The sequence below is a fragment of the Trichoderma reesei genome (genome assembly GCF_000167675.1).
Source record: "Trichoderma reesei QM6a unplaced genomic scaffold TRIREscaffold_16, whole genome shotgun sequence".
Taxonomy (NCBI): Eukaryota; Fungi; Ascomycota; class Sordariomycetes; order Hypocreales; family Hypocreaceae; genus Trichoderma; species Trichoderma reesei.
Genome location: NW_006711163.1, coordinates 62,603 through 81,026, shown reverse-complemented (window position 1 = coordinate 81,026; position 18,424 = coordinate 62,603). Strand labels below are relative to the sequence as shown.

Genomic DNA, 18,424 nt, shown 5'->3' with positions numbered 1-18,424 from the left:
ACGGAAAGTGTATACACTCAATAAGCCGATCCAGTGGAGACTCTTAGAGGAGAATGCTAGACATGATAATTCACGATTTAATTGAGGGCTTGATATTTAATGAGTCTAAGTTTGGTTTCCGGTACCCTTCCTTCCCCAGCCGCTTCCTCCTCACCGGTTGTTGATCTCTCTGATGTAGGACAATAACTTGCGGTCAAAGATGTCGCATCGGATGGGCATTTCCAATGAGTAAAAGGGGTTCTTCATCACGTAGTCGGCGTACAAGTCGTATATCCTCTTGATGGTGACGTCCACGTTGGTCTGCGTGGTCTCGGTGAAGAGGAGGAACTTGGTGCCGGTCAGAGTGTTGAAGCACTGCATGCGAAAGTTCTCCGTCTCGAGGACTTCGAGCCCGGACGAAGGCTCCGGGCGGTTGGGCGGCTCATTCGTGCCGGGAGTAGGGGGCGGTGCCACTGGCTTGACGGGGTTCAACCGCGCGGTGATGGCATGAACTCTAGTAGGGGGGTGATATGATGAATTAGTATGTGGTTTGGCGGTTGTTGGTGGACGAGCGTGGCATTCTTACCCGTGAAAGGTTCCGGCTAGTACGAGGTAGTCGTTTGTGCTGATTTTGTTGAGGCCGCCTTCGTGGAAAGTCTTGTTGTATATCAGACCGCCGGCCTTGTTGATGATGATGAGAGAGAAGACGGTCCTTGAGTCGGGGGAGACGAGAGTCAGGTTAAGAGTGCCCGGCCTGTGGAAAGGAGGAATTGGATGCATACATGTTGTAAGGAGAGATTGAATGCGAGCCGGATGCGGGATGCTGTCGTCGTCTATAAGGCCCTTGCAGGCTCATGAACCCATGAAGGCGAGACCATGAATCTAGTCATGAGTGAGTTTGGCGTCTTATGTCTGAACAGGCAGGGGGGATATTTCACCCCCCTTGTCCGGGTACGCAGCCATCACATACCGTGTCTCCGCCCTTGAGTTCGTCTTGAGGATATCAGTCTTGTCTTGGCTATTTGAGAACCAGATCCTGCGAGTGCTGTTGATTCTGAAGAGCAAATGTCCCTTTGAAGCCACCTTCATGAGATGGCGGTGCTTGGTTGGAGGATGGCGGCACAGGCAACTGAACGGAACCGTCGCTGCTTTTAGCTCGGAGCCGGCCCGTGTTTCTCTCGTCTGCTGCTGAACCGTCCAAAGGCAAACGGAGAAACAACAGTCGGGTAGGAACTAGGTATCCAGAGTCTTCGAAATCTATCACTAGTGTCTCCGAGTTTCAGATCGATTTTATTCCATCTTTTGTAGCAAAATCGCAGCTTGCGTCGTCTGCTTGCACTGCAACCATGACAACCTTGCTCAGGTGTAGTGCGCGAAGGGAGTTGTGAGAGATATAGCGGCGACAGGGCTAGTCCCGTTACGGCACTCTCAGGACGCGCCTTGGAGCGGCGCCACTAAAACCGTATCTGCCGCCTTAGCAGCTGGGCCGAGCAGCTTAGAAAGCCGCCAGAACTTTGCGAGAGCCTCACTCCGTCCTGCTGAACCTTGATTCGCCATTCTCCGAAGCGACCTTTTGCCCTTTCTTTTTCCCCTCTCTCTTTTTATTCCGGGCATTGCCCAACCTTTTCGACTTTGCATCCATCAATCCGACTTACGCCTTTCCTTTTACCGCCCCGTCGCTTTCTAGGAGTCAGAGCGACACGTCTTGGAAGAGAAGAGAGAGGCGGAGAAAGAAAAAAGTCGAAAAAAAGAACAATGTCTCATCGCACGTCACGCCCGAAGCCTCCTCCGCCAGGCAACGAAGAAGCCGGCGCGGTCCTCAACCTGGGCGAGTTCCAGGACGTCGACACCCTCACCCTCTCCGAAGCCGCGCTCGTGCTCAATGCGCTGGTCGCCAAGCGTCGAAACGACCGCAAGAACGTCAACGAGACGGAGTACGTCGTGCCTTTCTTCTTTGCGAATTCCTGGCGGGGGGCATTGAGGAGAGAGGAAAGCTGAGAGATGGGCGGAGGAGAAGAAGAAGGACAAGCAGAAGAAAATGCGCTCTTGGGCTCTTGACGGATGGCTGGCTAACTGGGGACCTGTGTGCCTCTGTTCTAGAATGCTGAACCAGACGCTCAACTACCTGGATCACTTTGCGCGCTTCACGCAGAAGGAGAATGTCGAGGCTGTCGAGCGCTTGCTGAGCGCGCACAAGAATCTGGCAAAGTTTGAGAGGGCGCAGCTTGGTAATTCTCGCCTCCCCTTACAGAAGAAAGAGGGAGATGGGATGGCACGGAACAGCGATACAAGGAGAGGGAGAGAGATGGCAGAATTGCTAACAGCCTGGTTTCTATTCTTCAGGGTCGCTCTGCTGCGAAAACGCCGACGAGGCCAAGACGCTGATTCCGTCCTTGGCGGACAAGATTTCGGACGAGGATCTGCAAGACCTGCTGGATGAGATTTCGAAGCTCCAGAACCGATGATGCTTGACAACGACAATGAGAACGACGATGACGAACGAGGGTGCAAGGGTCCTTTTTTTTTTTTTTTTTTTTTTTTTTTTTTTCACGGTTGGTTTGTCTTTCGAGATATATGGCCCGTCACGAACTGTTGATAATGTTACTGCGCGAGGAAAACCATTAGACTGCTGCTGATACAGGGGATACGCGAGAACGGATGGGATACAGGCTGCATCAGGGCTGCAAGGTGTTTGCATCTCCTTTCCATCCCCTATCATGTCTTTTCCCCCGTTAAGACCGTCCAAACCCTTGTTAAAACCTTTACACTCTTCCTACCTTTTTGATTTTGGGGCGCTTGGGAAAAGGGACAAATAATGTTTTTTTTGCTTCTGTCTGCGTTTCTTTTCTTCCGTTTTTTTGCGTGCGGACATTGTAAAAGCACGGGTAGGGCAGCCTAAATACCCCTTGATAAACTGAAAACCAGAAAAACGAAGACTTGATTACTATATTGTGGTGGCGACCGCATCCCCGTGCACCCACAACCTGAAGTGTTGGGTTTTAGAAACGAGAGAGTCACTACCTACTATTATTTGAACATTCATCTATATCATTGATCCCCTTTTCCTTTTCGTTTCGTTGCTCCCTTGTTTATCGGGAGAGCAGCAGTACCAAGGCTGAAAGCAAACGTTTGAGATTTGCAGTACAAAGCCTCGACTCCTGATTGAAGAGCAGCGCACATTACGCGGCCCATCCCCCCCCCCTTTCTTCTTTCTTCTATCTCGCCGCCTCTCTTCCCTTTTCTCCCTTTTTATTTTCTCTGTTCTTTCCTGTATCTTCCTTCCGGTGAACTTGTCTGTATTTTCTCTCCGGTGAAGTCGCCGCTTTAGTGAAGGGGGTCTTTTTTTTCTGCTACACTCCTCTCATTCCAAATCCATCCTCGTCCATGCCTCATCCCAAGTTCTTGTACTGGTTCCAGTGGTTGACATACACCGGCTTGCCATCGTCTGCCGGCCCTGGCGTGAGGTTAGCACGCGGATCCGCAGCGGTGACCTCCTGGACGGGCTCAAGGCGAGTTCCCTTGTTGTGAGTGCTCGGGCCCGGGCTCGAGGCGCTCACAGCAGGTAACTCGACTGGAGCGGCGCTGGTTCCATCCATTTCAAAGGTGCCGCTGGGTGGTCGATAGGGGTCGTCTGGTTGATCAGCTCGACCTATGTAAGGGAGTCCTTTGTTAGCGAGGGGGGAAAACATCGCAAGATACGCAAGTCAAAGAGAGGAGAGGAGGAGAGGGGGGAGAGACTTGCCTCCAAACGGGGCAAAGGGATCGCTGCTTGCTTGGGTGCCGGTGGTGTGAGCTGATACGGTATGAGGGAAGTGCTTGTCCTCGACGACTTCGTCTCGACCAGTGTCTTGCTGGACGACGGAGGCGGTCTCGGATCCGGACTGCTGCTTCTTGCGGCGGCGCAGGAGAGCGAATCCCAGGACGACGAGGATGGCGATGACGACGGCGCCGCCGATAGCGATGCCGACGATGACTCCTGTCGACAGGGGGCTTGCTGCTGCTGCTGAAGAAGAAGAAGAAGAAGAAGACGCGGAGGGACTTGCTGTGGTCTCAGCATCGGTGGACGAGGGCGCTGGGGTGATGTCGGACGTTGCTGGGATTGTTCCCGTGAGCGGCACGTCTGTTGTCGATGGAGAGATCAAGTCAGACGTGTCCGAGGGGGTCGTTGTTGGCCTGCCGGTGGTGATGGTCGTGTGCCTTGTGATTGTGACGATGGAGTTGTTGGGGATGGTGTGGGTGATGCCCGAGTCCGTCATGGTTGCCGACTTCTTGGACGTCGGCGTTGGCCGTGACGAGGTCGACTCCTCGTCCCTCTGCCGGCCCTGGGCATCATCGTCAGTCGGCGTCGGCTTCGCCCTGTCCGGCTCTGGTTGCGTCTTCGAGGGCATGGGACCGCCGTTGAGGTCGGACGAGGCCTTGAAGAGCACCCCGTCTGGGCATGAGCGCAGGGCACACGGATCCGTGGAGCAACATCCTCTAAATCGGTTGGCAACACAGGAGTAGAACGTGGTGCCTGGCAAGCAGTCGGTCTCGCCACGAGCGAGCAGCGGGTTGGGAGACATGGTGAGGGCGTTTGAGAGAGGCGGCGGGCGAAAGGCGGTAGGTATGCCCTGTTTTCCTTTTACTCCTGTTTCCCCCCCTCTTCCTCTATTCAGAGAAAGAGAACAAAGAAGAATCTCGGTGAAACTCGTTCTCCTCTTTTTTTTTTTTTTCCAAGTCTTATTCTTTCTTGGCTCTGGACGGTTCAGGTTCGTTTAACCAGCCCCGTGACTTGGGGCAGGTCGTAGGCGAATCAAGTCGGCCTGCAGGCCAGCTGGTGGCAGCTGGTCGAGGCTGATGGGGGGGGCTGCTGTTGTCAGTCCCGGAGAGTCTCTGGCAAACGAGGCCTGGAGTCTGTCTGTCTGTCTGACGCCCAAAAGGCTGAGAGTAGAGCTTGCCGCCCCGTTTGGGCCGTGTGAAACAGCGAGCAAACGATGCTGAGTGGAATTAAGAGTAGAATATAAGGGAAGAGGAATTTCTAGAGAACCGAAGAGAGATACAAAAGGATGCGGTGATGCAGTGATGCAGAGACGGGCGAGGTGCAGAGGGAACAGCAGCGGTTGGGTGCTGGAATGCCCGTCCGGCTTGCATGTGGTCAATGCAGCTGTGCAGAGGCGTTGGATGGTTTCTGAGCGCGGGATTGTGTGATGGTGGCCAAAGTGCGAGAGAAGGAAGAGAATAAGAGGAATAAGAAGAAGCGGAATCGCAGCTTGGGCTCGGATTATGGGGTTTGGTGTGGTGCTCGAGGCGTGGAGACGAGGTACAAACACGAGACAGAGAGAGAGAGCAAACGAAGCAAGGCATGAAGAAGGGGAAATGGCAGTACCGATACCAAGACGTACGTAAATCAAGACTCAACGCCCTCTTTTCTCTTTGCTGCTGCCATCTAATCAGATCTCAATGCTGAGACGGATCACTGGCTGAGCTGATATCATTCTTTGTTGCTGAATCCGGGGCTGGGGAATGGAGTGCATCTAACAAATTTGGCCAAGGCATCCTCTATCTACTAAGGTAGGTATCTCAGGGGTGGGCTGAACGTTGAGCTGCCTCGTCTTGTAATGTCCCTTGCCCTCTCCTGTGCCACAGAGAAATGCCAGCAAGGCCATATAGACACGATCTACAAGACAGCTAGCTGTCCATGTCCGATATCTCGTCAATTGCTGCCTACCTACCTACTCAATGTGCCTACTACTGCTTCACAACGCCCGACTCCTCCCGCATCAGCCATTGCAACCAAGGCCAGCAAACGGCCAGATGCATGTCTGGGAACTTCCCCCCTTGAAAAAAAAAGAACAGCAAACTCAGCAAACTCGGGCCACGCCGCGATCCATTCTCGAGCCTCGCTCTCTTGCTGGCTTCAAACACTGACCAACAATGCAGCCCCCGTCATACTTCCACCTTGCGTAACCTTGGCCCCTTTGACACACCCAACCTCAAACTCGTCAGGGGGGGCGACGCCGGAGGACTCTTCGTCACGACACAAACATCTCGGCTCCTCGCATGTTGTTTTGGGTGATGGGCAGGCAAACCGGCCGAAGCATCTCCAGCACCCCGTCCGCCCTGCTTTTTGTTCTGTGCGACCACGCGGTGTCTTCTTTGTCGACAGCCGTTACGTCCCCACTCGCTTGCCTTTTCATCATCATCGTCATCGTTGCTTGGGGGGTTTCAAGGTTCGCTTCAGGACAGTTTTGGAAAATCGTTATAGTATTAGGCTGCTGCAATGGAAAGAGAAAAAAAAAAAGAGTCAACAGAGCTGGAAAGGGAGGTGTATCTCTCACTACATGCTCCGCTGGAGGGATATGGGGGAAAGAGCATGACCCATCCTATGCAAACATACAGAATCCACCGTGCCCGCCGCTTCATAGCTTTTCAAGCAGCAGCTTGCTGCCCTTGTTGCCCACAGGCGCCTCCGTCTTCTTGCCCTTCTTCCCACTCTCTTCACCCTCGCCAGCTTCCTTGGCAGCCTTCTGCTCGGCCGTGGGCTCGGTGGCCGCCTTTTCCAGCTGCTTCTTGTTCTTCTTCAGAGTCTTCTTCAGCTCTTCCGCACTCGTAAATTCCTCGCTCTCAAGAAGAGCTACGACAACAAAGGAGCTCGGTCCAGTAGCCCAGTCCATAATATTCTTCTTGATGACAGGATACAGGATATCGGGAAAGCCCAACGGCGGGTCAACCAGCTTCACTTTGCCCAGGGCTCTGTCGAAACGGCCGCCCTGAATGAGAGACTTGAGCATGCGGCCGCCAAACGGCGTGTTGGCAATGTGTGGCCTGGACGCAATCTCGTCTTCTGCCGGCTCCTGCTTCGGGTCGCCGCTGACGGACTGGGCGAGGGCCTCGAGCGCCTTCTGCTTGTCTCCGATGCCAGAAAGGAGGACTTCGGCAACGAATTGGCAACCGAAAGGCGTGGCTGTGAAATCAGAAGGCGACGTCGCAATCGCTGCGATCAATGAGGGAGACAGCGCTGCCGCAAGCTCCTTGCGTCGAACGTCGGTTTCCTTCTTGCTTGTCGTTTTGCGAATCTCGTGGACCTCCTTCAGCACCTCCAAGTCGTAAGCGTGGCTCGCCGGGAACAGCGACTTGGCCAGTCCTTCAAAGAGGTAGAGGAGAGTGATTCGGGCGTTGGCGTTGTTGGCGGCCGCGACGACGTTCTGTGCAATCTCCTCCTCCTTCTCTCCCACCAGTTCGGGGAAGATGGCTTTTGAGGTGAGCTTCGTGTCATCGATGACATCGTAGGCTGTCAAGAGCACCAGGTGGCCGTACTGGTCTCCAGACATGAGCGTAAAGGTGTCCTTGTACGCTTTCAGCAGCACCTTTCGGTCCTTGGCCGTACCGTACGCCAGGAGCAGGCAGACGAGCTTTGCGCCCGACCGCGTGAATGCCAGGTTCTTGAGCAAATCGCCAGTCTCGTCGCCCTTGATCAACTCCATAAACTCGGTGAATTCCTCGGATCCGGGCTGCGTATTTGTGTAGTACTGGAGCATTGCGTCGTGCAGCATGGTGAAGCCAGTCATTCGTTTCTGCACGAGCGAGTTGATGAGGTCCAGCAGACTCTTCATGATCGGTCCTCTCTTGTTCGGTTCAGCCTCGAGGATCTGCTTCAAGTCGGCCGTCGCCTTGACGTCCTTGGTCATCTCCTTGATGGTAAACTCGGGGCCGTACCATTCTCGCAGCAGGAGGGCCTTTTGCTCCTTCGTCGCGACCGTCCGGTAAATGTCATCCAGGATCCACGAGGCCTCGGAGTGGTTGATGAGCTTTCGAACTTTGCCGTAGAAGTTAGGTATAATGATGTCGCGGATCTCGTCGTCATTGTTGACGAGGAGTTTTCCGATGAGGAACTTGGCGTAGCGCCCCTCTGCAAGCTGAGCGTAGGTTCCCTGAAGCTCTGTGGCAATCTGTTTTCGCTGCTCCGGAGTGGAGTATTTGATAGCGGTCTGGACGGCGCGGACGGCGTCGTGCTTGAGGACAAAGTCGCGGATGCGGCCTGTAATAATGCTGTAGAGTTCCGCCACCAGCTGCTGTCGCTCCTCCTTGGGGACGTGAGACTTGAGACGCAGGCGTTCCCAGATCTTCTTTGTCCGCTGGACTTCGTCGGCTAACGGCTTGGCGGCCTTTCGCTCCAGCGCGAGTTGCTTCTGCTTCGCATGCGATTCTCGAGAGGTTTGCTCTATCCATGAGTGAGCATTCAGCCCAGTCAGAGAGACGGGCACAAGGGGGAGACGAAGAATTCCATACCTGATCCTGATGGCTTTCCATTTGCGTTCCCCTCCAACCGAGGCTTCTTGTTCTTGAAGTCGCCCTTTTCCTTGCCATCGGAAGAGACTTTTCTCTTGCTGTTGAAAGTAGAGTCTTTGGTAGCCATATTGACTGAATGGATTGCCGCTTCAAAGCAAGGCAATTCGAGATCCGTTCTTTGGAGACAACCAGGTAGACTCAAAATCTGGATATCAGATAATACCTAGACTATCAATCCGTCGTCGAGTAATTTTTTTTTTAGGAATACTGCCGGGCGGTGACAATCAAGCGCACCGAAATTCTCTTTTATCTCTTATCACCCGTCCCAATTGGGAAATGGCAGGGGTCCACTGCGCCATCACTTTGCTAGTACACGATACTATAAGGTACCTGCCTGATATCACGATGCTGCCTACAATACCTAAGGTACGGTTCCGATGGAAACACTTGGACGTTTGTATTTAGTAGGCATGTCATGTCAGTGCAAACGAGAAACCTGGCCTCGCCTAGAAGGGTATCATTCAGCCCTTTTATGGTGCAGAATCATCCCTTCACCCATATACGTGACAGAAAGAAGGCGACTAGGTAGGTAGGTACCTTGCTTAGGTTGATGCATTTGATACCAGTGGATCAATTGACCACCGCTTCCAATATACATGGGTGGGTAATGAAGCACTTCTTCAAGCCCTTGAAATATAGTATATGCATACAGTAAATAGAGAAGATACAAGAAAATGAGACAACAGATACAGACAGGAGAACTTGGACCCGCTCATCCCGTCGATATCGTTTAAAAAGTTGGCCCTTCCGTCTTGAACAGCCAGTCGCTATTCGCATCAATCATGAAATTGGTAATGTTAAACTCATTTGGCTGGTATTGAGGATGGTCGATATTCGCATTTGCCGCGGTAATGTCAGGGTTGGACATGAGCCCCTCGGTGGCTCCAGAGAGGTTCTCCCCGCCAAAGGGCAATCGCGGGACGTTGAAAAAGTTGAAGACATCCAGGTACTCCAACTCGTTGGGAGCCGGTGTCCTCGCAGGCGTCACGCCTCCCAGTTGGCCGTGGCTCTGGGGGCCATTGCGTGGCTGTCGCGAGATCAAAAAGTCTAGGTCAAACGCTGTTCGGCGCATGTCGGCCAGGATCTTGACCGAGCTGGGCGTGACTCCGCTGCCTTGCCGCTCGCTGTCCCGGTGCTCGTCCAATACCCGCTGCAGCAGCCTCGAGTACCCAGCGGCCACAGGCCAATATCGCCCCATCTCGCGCAATATGTCTACGAAGAAGGAAATCTGAGGCGAGAGCTTGTGCTCGACGGTCGAGCCATGGACCAGAAGCACTCGCGCCGCAACCCAGATAGTAAAGGCGAACGGCGGCCCTAGCTTTGGCAAAAAGCCATTGTTCACAACAAAGTCTCCCAGGGCAGAGATGTTTTCGACGGCGCTGTGACATCTCTGGGCCGCACTGAACGACGGCGTAAAGATGGCTGATCGAGTCGTTGGGTAGGCGGCCGAAGAATGGAGCCGAATGACGGCCGTGTGATAGGTCGCATGGAGCATGATCCAGTTGCAGTTGAGATTTCTGCTTCCTGGCTGAAAGAGCTTGCTCATGTTTCCGAATTCCCCAGGCAGTGCAAAGTTCCAAGAGGTCAGCTCCTTGTCAAGCTCCTTGTAGCGGAGCTGCCACTTTTCGACGTCGGTAAGCCTGCCGATGTCGACCGGCTGCTTCAAGAACTTGTGAATCTTGGAAAGGATCCCGAGAATCTCGATGTAGTAGGCAAAGGCACCCAGATTCTCAGGTCTCCCATGTGAGCGCTGGTGACTCTCATCGTCGTGTTGATCGCTCGTGGAGAACCATCGCGTTTCCACCTTTTGGTTCTCCATCCAGAGGTCGTCACGGCAGGGCAGCATTCGGTCAATCTCCGTATCGGCCAGCGCAAACTCAAAGGCGGTAGCAATGGTTGCGTATCTGTCGAGAAGGTAAATCATCCAGAATAGCCTCCTGCGGGATTCTTCCTCTATAAAGTCTTTGGGCTCGGGAAGGATCATGGCACGGAGTGTGTATATAGATGTATAGTGAGGTGCCACGCTGAAGGAATTAGTCTCGACGGCCAATCCCAGCTGCACCACCGATCTGGTGATGAGGGCCATTATGTTCCATCCAGGAGGGCCGTTGCTGCTGCCGCATATATCCAGGGCCAGGATGAGCAATGCCAGAAGCGACTTGACAGACGAGTTTTCCATGCCGTAAAGCAAGACCTTTTGTTTCGACACTCGATGGTAGTGCTGCCGCCGCTCGTCGGTCAGCCTTGGGTCGCTGGAGAACCGCATGGTGGTCGCAACAATGGCGTGGAGCAGCACCCGATCCGCCTCTTGGAGATCGGAAATTCCAAAGAGGCTATCCAAAGTCGTCCTTCTGTGAAGTATCGGACACCACGTGTTGATGTGCTTGAAATACAAGTCCACTAGATTGAAGACCAAATTGTAAGGCGGAAGGTCATCAGCCTCGGCAGAAGGCAGCGCTGCGCCCGGCGTCGGCGTAACTGTCGACAAGCCGATGCCTTGTTGAGCTGGAATATCGGAGATGGAGACACCAGGTAGCGGCGTTCGACTCTGAAACTCGTTGAGAGCTTGCTCAGCAGGTGCATGCCCAGAGGGACCATTGTTGGACTGTGAATTGTAGAACATGTTGTTGTTGTTGTTCATGTTGGACGCCTGGTACAGCTTCGATGAGCCCACAGTATTGCTGGTCTCGCTTTGGGTATCATGATCGCTGGCAAGGTTCTGGCGTCCCGGCTGCGCACCGGACTCGGGATTGTCGGAGCGTAGAGACGGCAGCGGTGACATCTGAAGCAATTCGGAATGCTTGCGCAGGATTTCCTCCATCTTGTCCAGTCTCGATTCCATTTCCCGACTTCGATTCTCCAGAAACCTTCCAAAGCCGGCCCGCAGCCCCGGTGGCTTTCGCTCTTTGTACTCGCAATTCTGGCCATGGCGCTTGCACCAGCCACACGAAGGTTGTCCTCGATCACATTTCACCTAATACTTGGTAAGGAGAAGAACGGCGTTAAACAAGGGAAGACTCTTGAGGGAGATGAGGTGGGAAAGGCAAGTGGAAGAGCTGCACAGGGGGCAAGCATACCTTGCGCTGTTTGCATAGTTCGCAGCTATCAAGCAGGTCGTTAGCAACAGATTGTGGTGAGGCCAGAGGTCTTGAGACAGGATTCATAACCCATGATCCATGTGCCCAAGACCAAGGTTCGAATTCGAATCTGCTTCATGGTTGGTAGACGTACGAGACGGAGATGGGCCGCTTGCGCTTGGCTGTGTGGGAGGCCTGGTCCGCGTCATTGTCGCAGCTCTGGTCGTCGCTGTCGGGCTCGGGCTGGCGCTCGCGGACGGAGGTCGAGGACGGCGGCGACGGGCGTTTGTGATCCTCGCTGCCGCTGCGCATGGCGCCTCGCAAGGTGAAGGGTGAGCCCACGTCGCGCGGCGAGAGGCTCCTTCGGTGGATTGACGATCCGACACCGACACCGACGGCCCCAGGCAACTGGATCGGGTGGGCAGCGAGCGGGGCGACGGCCAGCGGTGAGCGGCGAGCAGCGAAGAGAGATGATGCGCACGCGTGGATTCGGGATAAAGGCGAGCGGGAGGACGTTGGGCGGCCGGGTCAATGATAGCAGAGGCCGACGATGCGGAGCTGGTGGTTGTCCTGGTTCGCGAGAGACGGAGCTGCCAGGCCGCGGGTTCCTCTGAGAGGCTGGCCAGAACTGGCGCTCATTGGCGACGAGAGCCGGGCGGTTTGACCTGCTTGTGCCGCGGAACCCACAGTGTGGAGCTTGCAGATGTGAGATTGATGAGCCGGGGGAGGGGGGAGGGAAATCGAAGAAGTGATACCTTGGATACCTAGGTAAGTGAGGAGGAGGCGGAGAGGGTTTGGAGGCGGGAAATGGGGATTTGTGCTACTACCAAGTAACAAGTAAGGTAAGGTAGGTACTCGTTTCTGGTGTCTGTGCATACGATGACACCACAAAATTATAGAAGGCTATAAAAGGCTACCTACGTTCCAGTGTCTGCTGCCAGGTTCTCTCAGCTGTAAATGATGCTGCAGACGGAAATTGTAGAAGCATTCAGTTTGAGACTATACTCTCATATGGACCTATTCATCTCTACCGCTGAGGAAATCCAGTCAACCGTAGAGAGGGCCTATATAGGGCGCAGCAGATGGCAGCAGATGGATCCCGTAGGTTCGGGACTCAACACTGAGATGGTGGCCAAGAGCTCCCATTTGAATTGAAACCTAGCAAATAACATGTAATATGTACTGCTATTTTCGCGTTCGAATCAGTATTTTGAAGGCCTCGGGAGACTCAACGTTGTGGACTGTGGAAATCACAACCATGTCTCACTGTCCCTATGTAATCCCACCTTTCTAGTACCTACTCACTCTCCATCACTACGACTTCATCGACCTAGTAGATGCACCCCCAGGGACCCAACTGTGATAAGATGCTACAATCATGAGACTTTAAAGCTGCTCAGCTCTCAATCAAGGCATGATCCCTCACAGCATAATCGTCAGGAAGGCCCATGCAGACTATCGCCTTTGTCATCTTCCCAGACAGACATAGGTAGTCACTCCTCACCAAGGCGGCCTCGGGTCATCTCAGCCCGATTCTCGTCAACACCAGCAGCCCCCCCACACGTCGATTTGCACACCGTCACCCGCATCTCCATCTCCGGACGTCGCTGGCAGACCCCAATCTCTAATCTCTACACATCGAATCCTTCTACTATTATATCTCAGCCTTCTCCTGTTGTTGCAGCTGCTGCATGCTGCTCCTTCCTCTGCCAACTCCAACCAGTCACCACTCATCATGCACAGCTCGTCGGTCCGGCAATTTCCCACAATCAAAGCCGTGCGATCCTACGTCATCGGCGGCGTGGGCTCCGGTATGTATTGACAACTGCTTGTGGCCGTTTGTTGATAGTTTTGTTTCATATTGATTCCTGAACCATGTTTCATTCATATATGCTAACAGCGTGGAACAGGTGGTGATTACCATAATGTGAAAGGAGGTCACTGGTACGTGGGGAGTCACTTACACAGACTGAGTATGACAACTTTGAACAACGAGGGCTAATCGCTTATTCTCCCTTCTCCAGGCTCATCGACAGTGACATCTCTACGCCGTGCTCGCAATGGGCGCAGTACCGCAAGTCACGTACCAGCTGGGGCATCAACGTCCTCGGTTCCTTTCTCGTGGAGATAGAGGCATCTGACGGGACTGTCGGTTTTGCAACTGGGTTCGGAGGTGAGATCCCGTGATATACAGCGATCTGAATCAATCAGCATCACCGTCATGCGGGCTCGTCGTACTGACGAATTTCTTTCTACCCCTAGGCCCTCCTGCTTGCTGGCTGGTCCACCAGCATTTTGAGCGCTTCTTAGTAGGGGCTGATCCGCGAAATACGAACCTGCTCTTTGAGCAGATGTACCGGGCTTCCATGTTCTACGGCCGCAAGGGGCTTCCCATTGCCGTCATCTCTGTCATTGACCTGGCCCTCTGGGACTTGCTGGGCAAGGTCAGGAACGAGCCTGTCTATCGACTCATTGGCGGAGCCACCAAGGAACGCCTCAACTTTTACTGTACCGGGCCCGAGCCGACAGCAGCCAGGGAAATGGGCTTCTGGGGTGCCAAAGTGCCGCTTCCTTTCTGTCCAGAGGAGGGCCATGAGGGGCTTCGGAAGAACGTCGAATTTTTGCGGAAGCATCGCGAGTCCGTTGGGCCAAACTTCCCCATCATGGTGGACTGCTACATGAGCCTCAACGTCTCTTATACGATTGAGCTGGTCAAGGCGTGCGCCGAGTTCAACATCAACTGGTGGGAAGAGTGCTTGTCTCCCGACGACACGGACGGCTTCGAGCAGATCAAGCGCGCGCACCCGACGGTCAAGTTTACGACGGGCGAGCACGAGTACTCTCGCTATGGCTTCCGCAAGCTTCTTGAAGGCCGCAACCTCGACATCATCCAGCCCGACGTCATGTGGCTGGGCGGCATGACGGAGCTGCTCAAGGTCGCAGCCATGGCGGCCGCATACGACATCCCCGTTGTTCCGCACGCCAGCGGCCCCTACAGCTACCACTTTGTCATTTCGCAGCCCAACACGCCGTTCCAGGAGTACCTCGCCAACTCGCCCGACGGCAAGAGCGTGTTGCCCGTCTTTGGCGACCTGTTCGTCGACGAGCCCATTCCGACCAAGGGCTATCTCCTGACGAGCGATTTGGATAAGCCTGGATTTGGGTTGACGATCAACAGTGCCGCCCGCTTCAAGCTCATTCCTTCCAACTACCTCCTCAGCCCTCCGCCTGTACAGCAGCCGGCGCCGCCATCCCAGAACGGTCAAGGCAAACCAGCCAACGGCGAGACAGCGTGAGCATTATTGGATCGATGATGTCTAACTGTTTATGCGAGACTGTAATGGGTCGCACCATCGAGTGTAGTTGATATATAAGCCATTGAGCCGGGGCTGTAGAGCTTGCATTGTCAAGCGATGGTTTTCAAGCGAGCTTACCAATCAAGGACAATAAAGTATTTTTTCTACATACCTGTATGCATAATACCCATTCAAGATTACATTCAGCAGGTGAACACGGCATATAATAATGATAGCACAACACGGTAAGGCTTGCCATTCTTGTATGGCATCGTCATGAACCGGGGCTTAATCCTAGCATCGTTCATGATGAAGGCGTTCTTTGAAGAATCTGACATATCGTAGTGGCCATGATCAAAGCTACGGGATATGTACACGACTCCATAAAAGATAACCATGTGCTAAAAGCTGGGGAAGACTCTGGGGAAACCGATTTCAGAGAGGCATCGTGACTCCACCGGCTTGCGGGTGCCCTGGCAAGCGGCGTGTTGCGTCGACTCCCCAAGATCCAGGGGGGGGCCCAAGATCGTGGAGACGGGGTTGACCAATATTTTACGGTGGTCCCAGAAAGGGGCATCTGACTCGCCGTCAAAGATTCAGAGGTGACTTCAAATAGCAGTTCGCCGTTTCTACCGTTTTGTGGGTCAAGTCGAAAACGGTGCGATGGGGCCAAGGGGGCTTTCTCGCCCTAGAAGCCCCCGAGGGCTCGGACGGAGTTCTGCCGGTGGTTGAATGGCATCTCACGGAGGCGTTGCCGCATTTATAGAGCTGTTGAGATGGCTTCGCGACAACATCAGTGGCATAGCTGAAGGACGGAACGGCAGCCAAACGATTGTCGCTGGATATATCGAGAGACGACTAATTCTACGGCACGCTTCCTTGAACCTTGGCAGCGTCTCTAATGCCCCTCAACGCCTTCTTCCCCGCATGGTGAACTGTTACAGAGATCGACGGCAAAACGGTTTCACTAACAGCCTACGCTCTGGCTTCAAGATTGATACAGAGGCCTCTAGGTCGTGTCAATTGCTCGGACACATTTGGCAATCGCACAGATTCCACGTCTATCCAGAAGTGAGACCTATTCCACTCTTCTGTGATCAAAAGGCGGACTCGACAACGCCACAACTACCATGCCGCTCAAGGGGCTCCTGGCAGGCAAGACCGCCATCATCACGGGGGGTACAACTGGCATCGGACGGGCCATCTGCCTCGGCTATCTGCGCCAAGGATGCAGCGTCGTTGTCAACCACCTCGGCCTGGAAAAGGACCAGGCGCACCTGGACTCGCTGATAGCCGAAGCCAACGCCATCCTGGCCGAGGACCCAGCCGCCGGCCGTCTCGCTCACGAGGCCGGAGACGTTCGCGAGGTTGAAACCGCAGCCAAGCTGGTGGCCAGGGCCGTCGAGCACTCCGGGCCGGCACGGCGCCTCGACATTTGCGTCTCCAACGCGGGAGTCTGCACCTTTGCCGACTTCCTGACGCTGTCGCCAGACCTGCTGGAGCTGACGTTCCGGACCAACGTCGACGGCGCCTTTTACGTGACGCAGGCGGCCGCCCGGCAGATGGCGCTGCACCAGACGCCAACGGGGGGCAGCATCATCGGCATGTCGTCCATCTCGGCGCTGGTGGGCGGCGGCCTGCAGACGCACTACACGCCGACCAAGGCGGGCGTGCTGAGCCTGATGCAGAGCACGGCCGTGGCGCTGGGCAAGTACGGCATCCGCTGCAACGCGCTGCTGCCGGGCACCATCCGCACGCAGCTCAACGACGAGGACCTGGCCGACGACGCCAAGCGGCGCTACATGGAGGGCCGGATACCGCTCGGGCGGACGGGCGAGCCTGCGGATCTGGCGGGGCCGGCCATCTTCTTGGCCTGCGAGGAGCTGAGCGGCTATGTGACGGGGGCTCAGCTGCTGGTGGATGGCGGGCTGTTTGTCAATCTGCAGTAGAATGAATTAGTACTTAGTTGTTGCATGCGCTGTTTTTTTTTCTTGTTGTCTTTCGAAGCGAGCTGATGATGGTGGGTTATCCATGAATACGCAGCAAGTGTTTCAACTTTCACGGCCAAGAAGAGACCACGACATGTCACTGGCAGCGTCATGATGGGGTTCGAAGCGCATCTAGCGCGTCTACTTGGACGCAGTTGATTCATCGGCTCAACGCACATGTATGTAAAACAACGGCGGCGGCGGGTACTTTTACGTTTTGCATCAGCCCGGCAAGGACTTGGGATGAAAAAGGGTCCCTGCATCAAGGGATTAGAAAAAGCGCGCAACAGGGAATAATAAAGACAGAGACTATCACCAACATACATGTAGCCGTATGTCATTATGGAGCTCGCCTCGCCTTGGTGTTGTCTTCGCGCCCACAATCCGCCCTCTTACCGTCGTCCTTCCCCTCCTCCTTCTCATTCTCCCCTGTCGGCCCCTGAAAGACTTGTGACAAGCCACCGTAACGACACAGGGCTTGGCGGTTAGATACTATTAAGACCAAGAACAAGCAGGTGCAGGGAAGCTTTTCTGCTCATTGACGGATGAGTCGTGGATTCTGTTTAGCCTCTGGCATCTCTGCTGCTTATTTGATGGAGAGGTTCCTCCCTTGTCCGATGGTTTCCGGGGAGGATCCGCTTGCCCCGTTCCGGGTCCGGGGTTGACCCTCTCGGGTGGATCGGGCTTGACGTCACGGGTGGAACCGCCCAGCCTTGGATGACTTCCTTCCCTCCTCGTCTGTTGTTAGTATACTACAAGTACCTAGCATGAGTAGGTATGTAGTGTTTGACATGTGCCAGGTATCTCCTCCGTCCTCCAAGGCGTCTTCTCACATCTCATCAGCCCAAACTCAAAGGCGGTCTACCAACAATGCACGTATCCAGAAAGTGCCATGGCGATCCCTTTTTTTCGGGATCCGAGCAAGGGACACACATTCCGTGTGGCGCCTTGTTGCAACATGCAGGGTCAAGAGGGCGGCGACGAGGGCAACCAACATCTCGCCATCCTGTACCTATTTGCCGATGTAGATATCGCTCAGATCTGCGCTTCTCCTAGTGATGTGTAGCAATCTCACGGCGCGGAAACAGCTGATCAGTCTTTTGAGCTCCCATTCCGCCCATCCTTTTCTTACTTCTTCTCAAATCTCAAGTTCCCTTCTTCCCGTTGCAAGCCAATAGGATGCCCCTTCTCACACACCACAACAGTTTACAAGTACCACGAGCCCAGGGGCCGCGGCGCTTTTTTTCCTCAGATTCTCGAGAGATCGTCATCCACCTCACCCTCCATCAGAGGGAGCTTTTTCGGGCCAGCTGTTTCACGCAACGGCCGTTATCAGCTCGTCCATTATCATTCGCGCCTTTTGCTTGGAAGCAGAAAAAAAAAATGCCGCTGGCTGGTCACATCAATGGGGATTTCCCCCTGCCTGCTTGGCCGCAAAAGCAAGGCGGAGGCGCTGGTTGGAGGCAGGGCTTTGGCAGCTGCTTCTTCTTTCCTGCATTCATATGGCGTTTGCCACCCATGTCGATGTTGCCCCGACGTGCAGGGCAAAGATCCGCGCGACGGGACCACGGGAGTCGGCCGTTTCCCTGCCTTACATACATCCAGGAGATAAGGTATTCGTAGCAAGATACCTGAGTGCCATGTGTTGCTTACCGTGATAATGCATGTACCTTATATCTTCGTCGACGCTTCTTCTGTGATAGGCTACATGTGCCTTGGGGACATGTACATTGTGCAGTCGTCACAATTGTGAGCT

The 18,424-nt window shown here is 54.3% G+C and overlaps 7 protein-coding genes across 7 annotated transcripts; 3 read left to right on the top strand and 4 right to left on the bottom strand.

Moving 5' to 3' along the window:
• Positions 1-150: 150 nt before the first annotated feature.
• Positions 151-690, bottom strand: TRIREDRAFT_33637 (cis-Golgi transport protein particle complex subunit; the record flags this gene model as incomplete). The annotated part of the gene is made up of 2 exons (XM_006967118.2): positions 151-493; positions 566-690. Coding segments are annotated over 2 exons (468 nt in total), but the record flags the coding sequence as incomplete, so codon positions are not given.
• A 1,044-nt stretch (positions 691-1,734) lies between these two features.
• TRIREDRAFT_65640 (uncharacterized protein) lies at positions 1,735-2,444 on the top strand (the record flags this gene model as incomplete). Its single annotated transcript, XM_006967223.1, has 3 exons — positions 1,735-1,913; positions 2,080-2,207; positions 2,323-2,444. 3 exons carry the CDS (start codon positions 1,735-1,737, stop codon positions 2,442-2,444), a joined length of 429 nt encoding a protein of 142 aa, XP_006967285.1.
• A 1,239-nt stretch (positions 2,445-3,683) lies between these two features.
• On the bottom strand, positions 3,684-4,541 carry TRIREDRAFT_109444 (uncharacterized protein; the record flags this gene model as incomplete). Its single annotated transcript, XM_006967138.1, has 1 exon — positions 3,684-4,541. One exon carries the CDS (start codon positions 4,539-4,541, stop codon positions 3,684-3,686), a length of 858 nt encoding a protein of 285 aa, XP_006967200.1.
• A 1,836-nt stretch (positions 4,542-6,377) lies between these two features.
• TRIREDRAFT_109443 (uncharacterized protein) lies at positions 6,378-8,374 on the bottom strand (the record flags this gene model as incomplete). The annotated part of the gene is made up of 2 exons (XM_006967137.1): positions 6,378-8,179; positions 8,248-8,374. The coding sequence occupies 2 exons, from the start codon at positions 8,372-8,374 to the stop codon at positions 6,378-6,380; spliced, it is 1,929 nt and encodes a 642-aa protein (XP_006967199.1).
• A 663-nt stretch (positions 8,375-9,037) lies between these two features.
• Positions 9,038-11,696, bottom strand: TRIREDRAFT_79871 (N-terminal binuclear Zn cluster-containing/DNA binding domain-containing protein; the record flags this gene model as incomplete). The annotated part of the gene is made up of 3 exons (XM_006967136.1): positions 9,038-11,281; positions 11,385-11,409; positions 11,539-11,696. The coding sequence occupies 3 exons, from the start codon at positions 11,694-11,696 to the stop codon at positions 9,038-9,040; spliced, it is 2,427 nt and encodes an 808-aa protein (XP_006967198.1).
• A 1,423-nt stretch (positions 11,697-13,119) lies between these two features.
• Positions 13,120-14,680, top strand: TRIREDRAFT_65547 (uncharacterized protein; the record flags this gene model as incomplete). Its single annotated transcript, XM_006967222.1, has 4 exons — positions 13,120-13,195; positions 13,295-13,328; positions 13,409-13,557; positions 13,647-14,680. The coding sequence occupies 4 exons, from the start codon at positions 13,120-13,122 to the stop codon at positions 14,678-14,680; spliced, it is 1,293 nt and encodes a 430-aa protein (XP_006967284.1).
• Positions 14,681-15,810: 1,130 nt separating this feature from the next.
• Positions 15,811-16,629, top strand: TRIREDRAFT_65588 (uncharacterized protein; the record flags this gene model as incomplete). Its single annotated transcript, XM_006967221.1, has 1 exon — positions 15,811-16,629. One exon carries the CDS (start codon positions 15,811-15,813, stop codon positions 16,627-16,629), a length of 819 nt encoding a protein of 272 aa, XP_006967283.1.
• Between the last annotated feature and the right edge of the window lie 1,795 nt (positions 16,630-18,424).